The sequence below is a fragment of the Mesoplodon densirostris genome, chromosome 1, assembly GCF_025265405.1.
Source record: "Mesoplodon densirostris isolate mMesDen1 chromosome 1, mMesDen1 primary haplotype, whole genome shotgun sequence".
In the NCBI taxonomy this organism is placed as follows: Eukaryota; Metazoa; Chordata; class Mammalia; order Artiodactyla; family Ziphiidae; genus Mesoplodon; species Mesoplodon densirostris.
In genome coordinates, this window is record NC_082661.1 from 106,660,962 (window position 1) to 106,676,125 (window position 15,164).

The 15,164-nt window shown below is 60.5% G+C and overlaps 1 protein-coding gene across 4 annotated transcripts in view; it reads left to right on the forward strand.

Moving 5' to 3' along the window:
* LETM1 (leucine zipper and EF-hand containing transmembrane protein 1) overlaps positions 1-9,558 on the forward strand; it is a 30,731-nt gene extending 21,173 nt beyond the window's left edge. For 2 of the 4 annotated variants that reach the window (XM_060107023.1, XM_060107051.1), the window contains 8 exons: positions 335-454; positions 1,836-1,967; positions 2,282-2,425; positions 2,846-2,980; positions 5,974-6,108; positions 6,932-7,122; positions 8,143-8,281; positions 9,262-9,558. In XM_060107023.1, coding sequence (XP_059963006.1) covers positions 335-454; positions 1,836-1,967; positions 2,282-2,425; positions 2,846-2,980; positions 5,974-6,108; positions 6,932-7,122; positions 8,143-8,281; positions 9,262-9,423 — 1,158 coding nt within the window. In that variant the 3' untranslated portion in view covers positions 9,424-9,558. The remainder of the gene's footprint in view (positions 1-334; positions 455-1,835; positions 1,968-2,281; positions 2,426-2,845; positions 2,981-5,973; positions 6,109-6,931; positions 7,123-8,142; positions 8,282-9,261) is intronic. The other 2 variants (XM_060107043.1, XM_060107033.1) reach the window with 2 other exon arrangements.
* Positions 9,559-15,164: the final 5,606 nt, after the last annotated feature.

Here is a 15,164-nt window from a genome sequence, read left to right on the forward strand (position 1 = left end):
CAGCGAGCGGGGGGTTGCAGAACATGGGCTCTAGGCACGCAGGCCTCAGCAGCTGTAGCGCGTGGGCTCAGCCGTTGTCGCTCGCGGGCTCCAGAGCGCAGGCCCAGCAGCTGTGGCACATGGGCCCAGGTGCTCCGCGGCATGTGGGATCTTCCCAGACCAGGGCTCAAAGCCATGTCCCCTCCATTGGCAGGTGGGCTCTCAACCACTGCACCACCAGGGAAGCCCAGGAAGGTGGTTTCTAATCAGACACTTAGTTCCCAAGCATGCAAATGCAGACAGCACAGACCCATAGTGACCCTTCAGGAGGTAATTGGCTGGCTTCCTTTGACAGCTGATCGCTGAGGAGGGGGTGGACAGCCTCAACGTCAAGGAGCTACAGGCGGCGTGTCGAGCGCGAGGCATGCGGGCCCTGGGCGTCACGGAAGACCGTCTGCGGGACCAGCTGAAGCAGGTGCGTGCGGTGTGGTGGGGGCCCTTCCATCCCAGCAGTGGGTGGGAGGCAGCGCCGGCTCAGCTCCCACCTGGGCCCGGGCCTGTGTGCACTCCGCACACGGTGGCTGCCTGCCACTCCTGGGTGCCGCTCCGATCTCCCTTACCGGCTCTTGGTTGCTTTTGGTTTGCTTACTGTTCCCTCCGCCCGGTCTTCTGTGGACACACGAGGACGAGGTCAGCTTCCTTTGAAATTCCAGTACGACTCTCAACTGAGGCAAGGGGTGTTTGGGGAAGTAGGACCCAGGCCAGGCCGACCTCCGAAGCCCCTGCTCTTGGCAGCCTGGGTCTGAGTGACCCTGCCTTCTCCGGGCGCTCAGAGGGGCCCTCGGGCAGAAGCCAGGGGCCGGCGAGGCAGGGCCACAGGCCTGCCTCGCCGGCATGGGTCTGAGTGGATGCGACGATGGGTAGGCAACATTCACAGCAACTCAGCCTTCATATGAGAAGGAGCAGGGCGCCAGCTGGGCACCCGCCTCGGGTTGTCTTCCCAGTGTAGACAAAGATCTGTTGACACCCGCTGCCCCCCTGCTGACACAGACGGTGCTTAGTGGGCAGTACGTTCTTGTCTCTTGTCTTCACTGACCTTGTCTCTGACAGGGTCCCCTCGCAGACCCTCCTCTGTGTGGGGTGCCCTGGGTCTGCCTGGGCTGGAGCACACCTGGGGCACTCGAGTATGGGGCCCTGTGCCCGAGGGGGTGTCAGGAATCGGGGTGTTTCGGTTTCCAAGGGCTCAGGTGTCTTCCTTCTCTCATCGTTTAACCTGTGCTCGGCATTTTCTCCCTGTTCTAAGAGTTCTTCTCGCCCCATCTTTTGTCCTGTGTCTACTTTGTGTCCAAGCATTGTTGGGGTCTCTTTTGTCAGTTTGAACATTGTCTGTGTCACTAAAATAGCCTCAAACAGTGCCCAGCTCATGGTAGCTGTGCAAACCTCAAACACCGAATGAATTCACCAGTGCCACCTTTGGAGTTTCTGTGCCATTGTTAAGTGAAGAACTTTGGGAACAGGACCTGGCCGTCTCGCTCAGTGTTTTATGAGCCCTGCGGCCTTGCTGTGGGGGTGTCTCCTGCTCAATTGACTGAGGTGGGCAGTGGGCATTAGCACAGCAGTAAACAGGCCTTTCGGAGCTTGCAGTGTCTCTCTCGGGAGAACTCGCTTCGGGGACGTAGGGGTCCGCCCACTCAGGTGCCGCCGTGGCTGTTGCCACCGGTCTCCTCCTCCCCCCCCCCCCACGCAAACCAGAACAGAGAGGAAAGTTCCAGGGCCAGAAGCCCTTGCCCAGGTCACGGGAGACGTGGGTGGGACGAGGCCGGCAGGTGAGTTTGGGTCTCCACCTCCCACTCCAGTGGCTGGAGCTGCACCTGCACCAGGAGATCCCGACGTCTCTGCTCGTCCTGTCTCGGGCCATGTACCTTCCTGATACCCTCTCACCCGCCGACCAGCTCAAGTCCACCCTGCAGACCCTTCCGGAGATTGTGGTGCGTGTTGCAAGGCCCCCTTCTGCTGCTCACTCTGCCGGGGGCCCTCTCCCTTCTGGGGGAGCCCCTGGACCCGCCGCTCGCCCCCTCCTTTCGTGTCTGTCCTCTGCACACTGAGGGCCCTGCGGTGCGTGCAGAAGTTGGCCCTTGGGGTCCTCAGGGCGTTTCCCAGCAGCCAGGGTTCCTGCTCCTCGGAGAGCAAACCCTGATAGCCACGACGCCCCGAGACCCGGGCCGGGCGCCGCGTGGGCTGCTCTGGCGGGGGCGCGCCTGCCCTGCTTCCAAGCGCGCTCACAGGTGTCCCCTCCCTGAAGGCGAAGGAGGCCCAGGTGAAGGTGGCCGAGGTGGAGGGCGAGCAGGTGGACAACAAGGCAAAGCTGGAGGCCACGCTGCAGGAGGAGGCGGCCATCCGGCAGGAGCATCGCGAGAAAGAGCTGCAGAGGCGGTCCCAGGCGGCGGTGAGCGGGCAGCGGGGCGGGGGACGGGCTGGGCCCGTGCATGGGATGGGGCGGGGGCACGGTGAGGCAGACACACTCTTGCGGCTCGGGCGCCAGTGAGTGCAAGCGGCCAGCCCGGCCCTGGGGCCCTGAAGCTGGGGTTCAAGGCTGTGGCGACCTCACCGAGGCCTCTGGCAGCCCGTAGACACTGGGGCATGGATGCAGGAGCTGCGTGACTGCGCTCATCACGCGCTGGGCCCGCGTGGAGGGTCCTGCGGCGGAACCTGGCAGAGGCAGACCCCGCTGCCAGCCGGCTGGGCTCTGTATACCTTGCCCCTCGCTTGGCGGCCCTCTGGCCAGCGGCACGTCTGCTGGTGTGGATGCCTGGGAAGGCCACGGTCTGACGGGTGGTGCTGAGCTGGCAGCGGCCTTGCGTTTCAGAAGGAAGTGGAGCCTGAAGTGGTGGCAGAAGGTGCCCCTGGGAGGCTGGTGGTCGAGCCGCAGCCGGAAGAGCCTGATGTGACCCTGCCGTCCGAGGCCCTGACGGACAGCGCGCCCGTCCTGGAGGGCTTGAAGGTAACGGCGCCCGCCTGGAGGGAGCGGTGTTGGAGCCACGCCGCAGGGCCAGCGAGCCCGCCTGCAGGGTGGGGGCTCCCGAGGAAGCGGGGCCGGGAGGCCTTAGCCTGGCTTTTCAGGGTGACGGTGGATGGTTGAGGGGTGAGGAGAGCGAGGCCGGGGAGGGTGAGGCGGCCCTGCCCTGGCTCCGGCCCCTGTGCTCTGTGTGGCAGGGCGCCCAGCGGGGGAGCCCCCCTTGCTGTCCCCTTCCCAGCTGCCCGGCGCAGGGGCCCCGACGTGCTGTGCGCGCTGGGGGTGCTCGCTTCTGGCAGCCTCCCCGTTGTGGTTGTAGCCCATGTTCCTCATGAGACGCCTTCTGCCGGGGGAACCGCCAGGTGGCCCCTGACACACACAGCATGATGGGCAGAGCAGCTTCTGAAGGCGTGTTGAGGGGAGGAGGTGTTTACTAGACGGGCGGTGGCAGCGTCAGGCAGCTGGAGTAGGAGACAGAAACCAGGACAGCAGCTTTATGTCTGGGGATTCCCAGCTAGGTCCCAGGGTGGGGCGGGTGGGGGACCACCGCATTCAGAGGTCGGAGGGGGGACGAGGCTGTGGTGGGGGGTGCGTGTGATGTCGAGTGTGTTGATTGATACCTGGGTGGAGGGGTGGGCCTAGTCACGTGTCCTGAGGGCCGGGTGGATGGGGACTGACCCCTGATGGGCCCCGCGGGGTCATTGGAGGTGGAGGGAAGGGCCCCACTGCAGGGCCTCAGGGAGGAGCCTCCTCCAGTCCTGTGCGTAGGAGGGGACCCTGAAGAGGGTGCAGGGCCAGGGTGGGGTGGTCAGGTTTCGGGGAGGAGCCAGGCTCTTCGTATGAGAAGAGAAGCATAAAGCATCAACACCGGGGGTCTTGGTGAAGGGAGCTGTGGGCTGCAGGGCTGGTGTGGTGTGGTGGACAGGGGCTGGCGTAGCCTGGGATAAGCCCGGTGAGCCTCTGTTCACCCGGTGATGGCCCAGGAGACAGATGAAGATCCACACACTCTTGTCACTGATAGGAGGCTGGGAGGAGGAGGGTCCCGGGAGCCTGGGCTGACCTAGGCTTGAAGGGTGACCCTGGGAAGGGTCAGGAACCGAGGTACCAGGGTCATTTTGAAGGCAGTTTGGGGCTGAGGCCGGGAAGCTGAACAGAGGCGGGGCCTGGTCGGGCCCATGGAGCGTGGTCTGGGAGAAGGGATCACTCGTCAGCAGTAGGGCCAGGATGGTTGGCTGTCTCCATGGAAACAGATGCGTCCCATTTCCAGTGGATTCAAGACTTAGACGTGAAAGGACATTTAAACTCTCCGGAGAGCTTATGAGCTAAGGATCGCCAAGGATTTCTTAGCAAGGAGCACAAACCTTTAAAAACTTACACTGAAGAACCTTGGTTTGTTGGAAAGATGCCACAGAGAGTCGGGGCACCGCCGTTTCCTATTTGCAGCGCAAGCCTGGGTCTTATCGGTATTGACCATTTACTCGGACAGAGACCTGAATAGCTCTAGGAAATTGAGTTGGTAGCTGAAGAACCTCTCCACAGGGAAAGCCCCAGACCCACATGGCTTCAGGGGGGAAGTTGCTGGTGAGTCCAAACATGTAAAGAATAAACCCTTCCTGCGCTACACAAACCCTTGGCAGAAAGTTGAGAAGAGGATATTCTGAGATGAGCATCCCCTGATGCCAAAACCAGATGGATACGAGACAGCTACAGACCAGTATCTGTCCTGAACACAAGTGTGAAATTCTCAACAAGTTTCTAATAAGTGAAATGCAGCTGTTGTGTAGAAAGGATAATACGCTGTGACCTCGTGGGGTTTGTCCAAGGAATACAAAAAAATTAGTCAGTGTCATGAGCACATTAATAGCCTCAAGAGAAAAACCATGTATGATCATTTCAGTAGATGCACAAAAAGTGTTTGGCAGAATCCAGTATCTCTTCTCAGTTAAAAAGGTCTCTTAGCAAACCAGTGGGAGTGAACCTTCTCAACCCCACTTAAAGCAGCCAGAGTGGCACCTGTGGTCACAGGGTCCCTAACGGTGGCACAGGCGTCTGCTGTCACCACCAGTTCAGCATCGGACTGCAGGTCTGGCCAGGATGGTTAGAAAAAAACAAGTAAAATCACACAGAAGCGAAACTCTTTATTCACAGATGACGTGAGCACCTAAAAGGTCATTGTACTTCTTTGTACTAGTAATGAACAATCAGGCTGAAATTCTAAGAAGCATATCACACAATAGTATTCAGAAAGTGAACTACTTAGGGATAAATTTGAAAGTAGATATGAAGACCTGTACAGGATGCTGTAAAATGTTGCTGAGGTAGATTAAAGCAGTAAATAAATGGAGAGCTTCACTGCACTCGTGGATGTGAAGACTCGGTGTTGGTAGGATGTTAATTCTCCCCAGCCAATCTGTGGATTCAACACCATCAAAATCCCAGCAGGCTTTGTTGTTGACATTGACAAACTTACTCTAAAACATATATGGACATTCAGAGGACCTAGAATAGCCACGACGACGGAGAGAAGCAGGTTTGGTGTATCTGCAGATGGAATCGTACACGGCGGTCAGAAGGAACACACCGTCACGTGGGTGAATCTCAGGTTGACGGAGCTTGAGCCGTGTGACACCGTTTTTCAGAATTCCAGCAAACGAGGCTGTCATGGCAGAAGGCAGGCCAGTGGGGGTGGGGACGTGGGCACGAGGAAACCTTCAGGGTGACAATACTTCTCTGTCGGGTGGTGGTGGCTCCCTGGGTATGCACGTCTGCCGGACACATTTGTACAGGTGCACTCAGGTGCAGGAGGCCCCTCGGAGAGCGAAGACCGTGACTGCACGTGCCTGTTGCCTCTCCCAGAGTCCGAGACTGGCAAGCGCAGTGAGGACATGGGACACGGATAGAAAAGTGGCCAAGCCTTCAGGGGAAAGCCAGCTATTCCCCTTCATGTAGGGTTTCCGTTTGCTTGTTTATTTTCTTTCCAGGAAGAGGAAATAACTCAGGAGGAAATTGACATACTCAGTGATGCCTGCTCGAAACTGAAGGGGCAGAAGAAATCCCTGACGAAAGAGAAGGAGGAGCTGGAGCTGCTGAAGGAGGACGTCCAGGACTACAGCGAGGTGCGGCGAGGACGGCAGGGACGGTGGGGCGGCGGGGACGGGGCTGAGGCTACAGGCAGAGTAAACCCAGGCTGCATCGGCCCGGAGTATTCAGTGATGCCTCCATCAGATAAGGGATAAGCTGGCCAAATGGTCTTTGGAGAGAAAACTGAATTTAAGTAAATCTTATTCAGTAGCTTTTCTAGTCATCCCACTCTGTCACTTTCCCCTGGAATGCTGGCCATTTGCCCTTGTGGATGACACGCACATATCTTTTTAGTTTCTAAACACATGAAGGTATCAGATGAACAGTCTGGTCACTTGGTATATAAAATCTTATTTTTGTTCATGATTCCCCAAGAGAGACTTCTTTCTTACATACTAGTTATTTATTTATTTATTTTAAGATTGGTAAAAATAATCTGTTATTTTCTGAACTTTGTCGTGGCAGCCCTCTTGTGTGGGTTCTCTAGTCCCCACCTCACCTCCCGTTCTTCCCTGTAACACTTGCTCATAGGGAAAACCACAAGTTGGAATTAAAGAAGGCACTCACCATTCCTGGATTCTTTCACTGTCAGGAAGAAAGTCGGGGTTCAGGACAGAGTTCATTTCCTTTGCTACAAAAGCAGTGCTTGAGTTTACAAAGACAAGAACCAATTTGCATGATAGACAGCAGTAAGCCTGCTGCTTTGTGGCTCGGGTTAATGGGACTGCTCCGCCCACAGCCTAGACCTTTCCACCTTGATGATGGAGTCTGGGTTAATCCAGTTACTTCTGCAAGGTGAACTTAAGGTTTCTTTTTTAGTTTTAAGGCAGTCTTTTTACAAGCAAATAATTTTATTAGGACTTGCAGGAGATCAAGAAGGAACTTTCAAAGACTGGCAAAGAAATCTACGTGGAAGAGTCTAAAGCCAGCAAGAGGCTGACGAAGCGGGTACAGCAGATGATCGGGCAGATCGACAACCTGCTCACGCAGCTGGAGGCTGATCAGAAGGCTGGCAAGCTGGGCCTGGCCGCCGAGGGCTCGCCTGCAGGGTGAGTGTGCAACGCGGCTGCCAGGGGCCTGGAGCCCGGGAGGCCCAGGGCCTTTCTGACCAGAGCGCGTTTCTCAGCTTTGGTGACCAACTGCCCCGCCCCTCTGACCTAGCGGCTGCAACCAGAACCCAGGTGTCTCCAGTTCTCCACGACACTGTCACTGAAGTGGCCCCAAGTTGGGTCTTCCCTGCACGCGCACGTGCTCACACACATAAGCGCACGCACACACGGTGCAGCGCTGTCAGCCCACGTCTGGAGGACCTTGGCTGCAGCTGCCTGCTCTCCCTGTGTCCACTGCCCCCCCGCCCCAGCTCTCTCCAGGCTGTTGTCACCAGTCCTTTCAGAGTGTCCTTCGGATCACAGCTCCCTTGGGAACCGCCAGCCTCTCCCTGTCCCTTCTCCCCTCCCTCCAGCCTCCTCCCTCTTCCTGAACTCCTACACACAGGCAACTCAATAATGACCCCCTGCACGGGGGCCGGCTCTGCACTGGTGCATCCCACATGCCTGGGACAGCGGCCAGCAGGGGCCAGCGTCGTGTGAGTGGCTGCCGGATGCTCGGCGCTCCCGTGGGTCAGGCACCACACCACGAGTGCCCACATCTCCAGGGGGCAGGCAGGCAGGCTGGCTGCAGGGCCCCTGCTGTTCTCAGGTCAGCGGCCCTTACCCCCAGGCAAGGCCAGTGTCCCCTCTTGGATCGACCTGCTGTGCTGTGTGGGGCCACCTGCCCTCACTGGTCAGAGGGCAGTGTGGCCATACTCAGCTCCTCCCACCCTGACCAGGGCGCAGGCAGGCCTGCGGGACCCACTGGAGAGGCTGGGCTTGCTGGGCGGCTGCGTACGCACAGGAGACCCTGGACGGGGCGGTGGTTTCTGTTTCTGTGTCCAAGTTGGCTGGGTGTTCCCAGAGGACGGGGCGAGGGAGCTCTGGAGGGAGGGGCTGTCTGGGGCAGGTCTGACCCACGGGGCCCCAGTGAGGCTGTAGGGGGTGCCAGCTGTGCCGCACGCGGGCTGTGTCCCCCAGGGAGACCGTCATCAGCGTTGCTGAGCTCATCAGTGCCATGAAGCAAATCAAGCACATTCCCGAAAACAAGCTCATCAGCTTGGCCTCAGCACTGGACGAAAATAAGGATGGCAAGGTCAACATCGACGACCTTGTCAAGGTGGGTCGTGGGGGTCTTGCTGGGAGCCTTTTCCACCTGTGCGTCCACCCGAGAGGCCCCTGGGGCTGGTCTCGCCCTCACCACAAACACAGAGTGGAGTCAGGGCAGTGAGGCCATCCTTCCAGAGCAGGCCACCTGCTCTTGCCTGGATGCCTGGCCTCCCCGGGCCCAGCCCTGGCCGGGTCTGTGGAGCACGGTGTTGGGGTGGCTGGGCCGTGGCAGCCTGGAGGGGACGCGTGTGGTCCTCGGGGCTGGGCCTTGGGACCCCTGGGGGCCGCCAGAGGCCTGAGAGGGTGCCGGGAGCTTGGGCAGCCCAGGAGACCTGCACGGGGCTCCGCCTTCACAAGGACGGCTGTGGGCTCTGGCGTTCCTGTGGAGAGCACGCCTTCGCCAGCGGCTCTCATGGCTCCAGGGTCTCTCCAGCCCGTCGGGGACTTTCCACTCAAACGTCTACCCAGAATGTCAGCGGACGTCACTTTGGTCGGGAGCACGGCCTTTCCCGTTCGTGGGCCGAGCGCCATCACCCTAGCGGCAGCAGTGGCTGGGCGGGGCCCGTCATCTGGGGCCCCTCCTTGGTGCTCACGGCGCTCTGCCCGAGCAGGGCCCGGCCCGGCAGCCTCTCTATGTCGTCCATCCCACCTTCCTGCAGCCCTGGGACTTGAGGGAGGCACAGCTGGCGCCCTCGCCTGGGCCCGTGGACCGTGGGCCTCCTGCTCTCTGAGCCCCGCTCCCTGGCGGCTCATAGCCTAGTCTGGGGCTGTGGAGCCTGTTGGCTCCGTGTGGGTGGGGGTCTGGCCCTCAGAAGACCGGGGCAGATGGAGGACCCAGGGCCCCCAGCGGGACAGCGTGGCGTACAGGTGCCAAAGGCCATCCCAGCCTGGTGGCCGTGTGCCGTCTGCCCTCCATGTCCTGAGGGGAGATTTCATGCTGTGAAGGGGCAGAGCCACCTCTGAGGCCCTTGTCCCTTCCCGTGTGTGCAGGTGATCGAGCTGGTGGACAAAGAAGACATTCACATCTCCACCAGCCAGGTGGCTGAGATTGTGGCCACGCTGGAGAAGGAGGAGAAGGTGGAGGAGAGGGAGAAGGCCAAGGAGAAAGCCGAGAAGGAGGCCGAGAAGGAGGCCGCAGAAGTGAAGAGTTAGGGGCCGCCCGGCTCTTAGGTGCCTTGGTGGCCCTTCGTGCGTCTGCCGCAGCGGTCCTAACGTGACGGTGATTGCTTTGAAGTGATTCTTAGAGACATCTAATATTTTGTCTGGAATAAATCAGAAACTTCATAATCAGTGATTTTTAATTTTCATCATTCCACGAAGATTCAGTCAGTCTGGAATCCCTGAACCCTCCAGGGAGTCTGCTCCGGACTCACGCGGTGGCCAGTGCTGTTGTGGTCCCAGCTGGGGCAGGCAAGCGTGTGGCCTGCCGGCAGTGGGGGCTCGTGGCCCTCCACAGCCCCCCTGGGCTCCTGAAGCGGCTCGGGCCTCCCCGCATGTCCCCTGGTGGTGTCTGCTGCGGGAGGAGAGAGGACCGGCCGCGTGGACTCCCTGTGCCCGTGGAGCCCCAGGCGTGGGATTGGAGTCGTGCAGACACAGCCGCCTCGGCCTGGAGAAGACGCTTCGTGAGTCGTGGGCTTGGATTCCCACAGATCAGTGTGAATAGGAGCCACTTGTGTGCGCTCCCAGGCTCACACCTGTAGCGAGTGAGTGAACACACCCGTCCTCTCCGTGGCCTCTGGAGGGCTGCGTTCTTTGACGGGACGTCAGGTCTCCTGCAAGTTCGCTCTGACGTGTGTATCCGAGCTCTTTCTTGAGTTCTCTTTGATTCTCACCTAACCCTGACCACTTAACTGGTACAGAATTTCCTCACATGACAGTCTGCCCACCTGAGTAAATCCAACGTAAATTATGCCAGGAGAGGTGCTAATGAAGCCCTGGAAAATGAAGCGTCTCATGTGCAGTAATTTGTTGTGCTTTTAGAAAGTTTCCTCATTTGGGGTGTTAGCGCCTCACCGCCCCCGTGGGTGTTCAGAGTGGGTTTCGCCGCGTGTCCGGTGACAGGTCCACAACCGGCAGCTCGGGGAGGCCGGTGCTCCATGGCGGGAGCGGGGGGGTGCTGGGCGGCCTGCGGCCCCAGCTCTGTCTGGCTGCTCCCGCGAAGGCTGGGTCAGGTACGGCAGGAACGTTCTTTGGGGGAAAACAAACATAGGAATCAGAAGACGTGGGCCTAGAGTGGCCAGATGAGCTGAGGGAGGACGACAATGAGATGATAGCTTCCAAGTTACTTGAAACTTTTTACCCAGCCGCTAAAGAAGAAACTAGACAAAATAAGATTCTATATTCTCAGATGTAAACCTTCATAAAGGGACAGTGGGTTCTAAAGGGTTCCTAGTTCAGTTATTCCAGAGGCACGTTCCCCATGCTTAATTGATATTTATGAGTTATCTCACACGTGTTTTAGTGGCCTGGTTTTCCGCTGCGAAAGCGTGCTTGCTTGTGAACTTCGTGGTAACCTGCGTGCGCACCCAGGGCGTCCCCGTCGCTGCCGTCACACACCCACCCCGCCCGCTGCCCTCCTGGATCGTGCGTGTCTGCGCTCCCGGTGCAGCGGGACCCTTCGCTGGTGTTTGTACCATGGGCCACGGTCTGCTGCAGGCTTCCCCCTTCACGTTGCTTGTTTTTACTGTCCTGAACTTTATTTATTGCTGCTGACAGGGGTGCCGGGTGCAGGTGTACGGAACGCGGCTCTGGGAACGAGAGTCTTGTGTGACGAGCGAGGCGTCAGGGCCGCCGTCGATGCGGAATGGGAATTCTTCCTTTGCTCCACCTAAACATCCGTTTTTTCATTAGGGATTCAGGAAATTGGCACGTGGCTTCCAGAGTCGCTTTGGAATATCAAAATCCAGACTTTAAAAAGGAAGGGCACCTCGTAATTTGCAAAGAAGAACCTCCAGGCGGTAATCCTCACAGCCGGCCATCCTCACAGCCGGCCCTGGGCCGCTGGCGTCTCTGTCTCCATGTCCGCCAGGGGCCCAGGGCCGGCTTTGCCTGAGGGCCGCCTCCTCGGGCTGTGTGTAAACACCTTTTTTAGAAATAGTGTTTTTATTAAAATATCAAATTCGTGTTCCTGTAACAGCTCAAAACAAGATTTGTGAACCGTGTGGCCCACTGGCAGTCAGGGCGGGAAATGGCAGAGCTGTCTGAGCATCTGATCCCAGCCTCGCGGCAGGAGAGTGTGACGAGAGGGCCTCCCAGCGCTCTGGCCCTGGCCTCTGGTGTCCCCTTGTGCTGTGACCACATGCCCTGCCCGTCCCCTCCGACTGTGCTGGTGACTAGGCACTCGAGTTGATGTAAGGAGAAGGTTGAATAAAGCGCTGTCTTGATGGCCTGTCTGCCCTGTGATGGTCTCTCTGTCAGGTCGGCAAGGCAGCCACTGCCTGACCAGGTTCTCCTCTCCCCGACCCTCAGTGGCCCCAGGGTGGGGGGTGGTCCCTGGTGGGCAGGACTGGGACCCTGGCCAGCCCTAGGGGGTGGAATTCTGTTCTAACAGACTGAGGGACCCTGGGATCAGGGACAGCACTGCCTAAGGGCTGTGCCCTCCACTGTCTGAGGGGGCCCTGAGGAACTGCAGTCTCCCCGACACCAGGGCAGGGCCCAGAGAGCCGATGGGGTGTGCGGACCAGGGGCCAGCCCGCAGCGCCCCCTCCTCGCCCACTGCCTCCCCAGCCCTCATCTCTGGGCTCTGGGGGCGGGGGGGGCCCTACCTGGGGCAGAGAGCTGAGGCCCAGATGGGAGGGCCGCCAGGCAGAGGGTCCAAGCAGCAGGACAGGCACAGCGTCCTACCTCCCCATCCTCCCAGCATGGACCACCCACCGTGAGCTGGGATGTCCAGCCTGTCTCAGGCGGCCTCACCCCTGCACCGGCCCCAGGTCCCGTGGGGGTTCCTTCTACCCTCGCTGAGCCCCGACCCCCTGCCCAGGGACGTCCTCACCTGCACCCCATCTCTCCCTGAGCCTGGCCTTGGCCACAGTCTGCGGGCTCGCACGTGGGTCGTGACCTGTGTGGAAGGGAGATCGTTCCTGGGGGTGCAGGCACGGGCAGGGGGCTGCTGGGCCTCAGTGGCTCCTGTCCAGGTTCATCTCACCCCCGGCAGGCACCCAGTCCCCTCATGCTGAGGACTGAGTATGTCCACTGTACTTGGACCCTCCTCAGGCCGGGCCCCAGGAGAAGGTGGCCGGGGTCGGGGCCGTGCGAGTCTTCAGGTACAAGCCGGTGCCCCAGGATTCGAGGCTTCTCACTTCTGTGGTTCAGAAGGTCACATCGAGGGTCACCAAGGGCTCTGGCAAGGCTGACCCGGGGCGGGGGCGGGCGAGGGGGCTATATATAGTCCAGGGACACCACAGCCAACCTAAAGGGATACTTCCGGCCAAAGCGAGGACAGAATGGTAGCAAAAAAAGACAAAATCGATCATAAACAAAAATCCACACACCCCGCTGATCCTCAGGAAAGTCTTTCCCTGCTGATGGAGATTCCTAAACAGCAAGAACAGGTGACAGGAAAGAATTGGGGACTACCCTGTTTTCTCAGGAGGAAATAGAGCCCATCCCAGGAAGCTCTTCAGGGAGAATTCCAGCTGGTGGACAGACGGGAGAAACGCTGGAACCCACCCGGATGGCTGCCCTGGGGTCACGGGGGCGGGGAGCTGGGTGTGCGGGGCCACTGGCTGTGTGCCCCAGGCACTGCCCCAGACACCCAGCCGGGGAAGTCTGATGACCCCACAGGAGCCACCAGCATGTCCATGGCCGTCCCCCTCCAAAAGCCACACGCAGGGGGAGGAGGGACAGCCGGATGGGGTCCTGATTTAAAACCTTTAAAACCTGTGTCAACTGTGGTGGGGGGGAGACTGGGGACGTTCCGTTCCGGGTGGTGGCACGTGTTTTTACACGTGGTGATGTGCCCCCTGAAGACCATGGGGCCGAGAGGTAGATAGCTGCGTCAGAGTGTATTCAGGCACCCGCCTGGGGAAGAGGAGGACGAGAGGTGGCTGTCCAGCCTGGCGACACTAGAGGGTGGGAACAAGATTCCGGAGGCCAGGGGGCCGGGACGGAGGTGCAGACGCACACACCAGGTGAGTCACCCCAGGCCGCGAGAGGAAGGCAGAGGGCAAGGCCGGACCTAGAGGTCCGAGAATGGGGGCTCCGGACCCTCTGAGGGCGGACGGAGTGTTGGCGCCTTGCTCCCTAAGCCCCGCAGCAACCCGCCCCCGGGCCTGGGCCGGACCCCACCGGCTGGGGGTCTCTGAGAAGATACCGGCCGCGGGTAGAGGCGGGGCCGAGGTGAGGGGCGGGGCCAGGCGGGCGAGGGGCGGGGCAGTGGTGAGGAGGGGCGGGGCCGGGTGGAGGAGGGCGGGGCCGGGTGGAGGAGGGGTGGGGCGGGGAGGTTCCGGGGCGGGGGGCGGGGGGCGCTGAGCAGCTCCCCTGTCGGGCGTCCCAGCCTGCCCCCCTGGGCCCGTCCCTCTCAGACCAGCGCCCCTCCCCGGGTCTCCGACCGGTGTCCCGGAAAGCCGCGCCTCGCCCGCAGCCAGTCCCCTCGGTGTGCAGAGCGCGCACCCGGAGCCCCGCCGGGTCCAGGCAGGAGAGAGGCCGGGGGCAGAGCTGGGGCTCGGCCCGGCCAGCGGTAGAGGGCCCCGCACCACGCCCGCACTGCGCCTGCCTCGCCGCCTCCCAGCCTTGGCCTCCCTCCAGGCTCTGGCCTTCGCTGGCCTCCTTGCCATCCCCTTCACTATCGCTGCGTGTCTCCCGAGCGCTGGACACAAACACGGGGTCTCTGGCAGGCTGGAGGGGCTTGGGGACCGGGAGTGCTTTCCCGAGTCCGGTCAGGTATTGGGCGGCATCGTTATCCAGAGCCAAGCTCCTAGCAACCTCTCCTGCTCTCCAGAAAGAGGCCCCAGAAACCCCCTCAGCTGGAAGGTGAGTTGGACACAGCAATAAGGGGAGCGAGTTTCTTCGAAGCCAGAGTAAAATTCCACACCGTCCAAGACCGTGAGGCACGAGGGACAGAGGGAGGGGCACCAGGTGGCAAAGCAGGGGCTGGGTGGGGAGGGACAGCCAGCCCTGGGCAGCGCTGGGTCCCAGGGAGGATGTGAGTCTGCATAGCCACCTGTCCCTGAATCCACCCTAGTCCCCAACTTGGCCTGGGCACTGTTGCCTCCTCCACGAAGCCTTCCCAGATTTACTCCCACCACTGCTGGGTGGGTGCCCTGCTCTGTCCTCCCTCTCCCTCAGGCTGTGAACTGTGCAGTAGACGGGCCCAGATGCTGTGGCTGAGTCCTCAGCACCCCAACGAGCCGAGCATCAGCATGCAGCACCTGCCCAAAGTTGAAGGAGTGGTGGCAGCGGAGTGCAGGGGGCAATGGTGGGGCCCAAGGTGGATGCCAGGCCTGGGAGGGGGTGGGAAGCCAGCCAGGAGCAGGAGTGTGGCCAGGAGTGCAGACCGTTGAATCAGGGCGCCAGGTGAGGGCTTTGTCTACATGGGGCTCCATGGGGGGGACCCACCTAGAAACGTCCTCCTCCCCAGCTGACAGGGTAGGCAGACACCAGGGGGCAGGGTGAGGAGAGGGAGGCCTTGGAACCAGCAACAGGTACCTGGACATGACCCTCAGGGCCCCTGAACTCCACGAGCTGGGGGCAGGTGGGGGATGGGCGGGCCCAGAGCATTTCCCCCATCGCCCCCCCCACAAACACATCACCTGCATTCCCTGCCCTTGGAGACCCCCGACCAAGGCAGTGAAGACCACTGGTGACCCTGAGGTTCCACCCTGCCAGCGTCAGGCCCCTGTGCAGCTGGGCACACCGGATCACCCTCACCCTAGCTCTGCCCAGGACACGTCGTC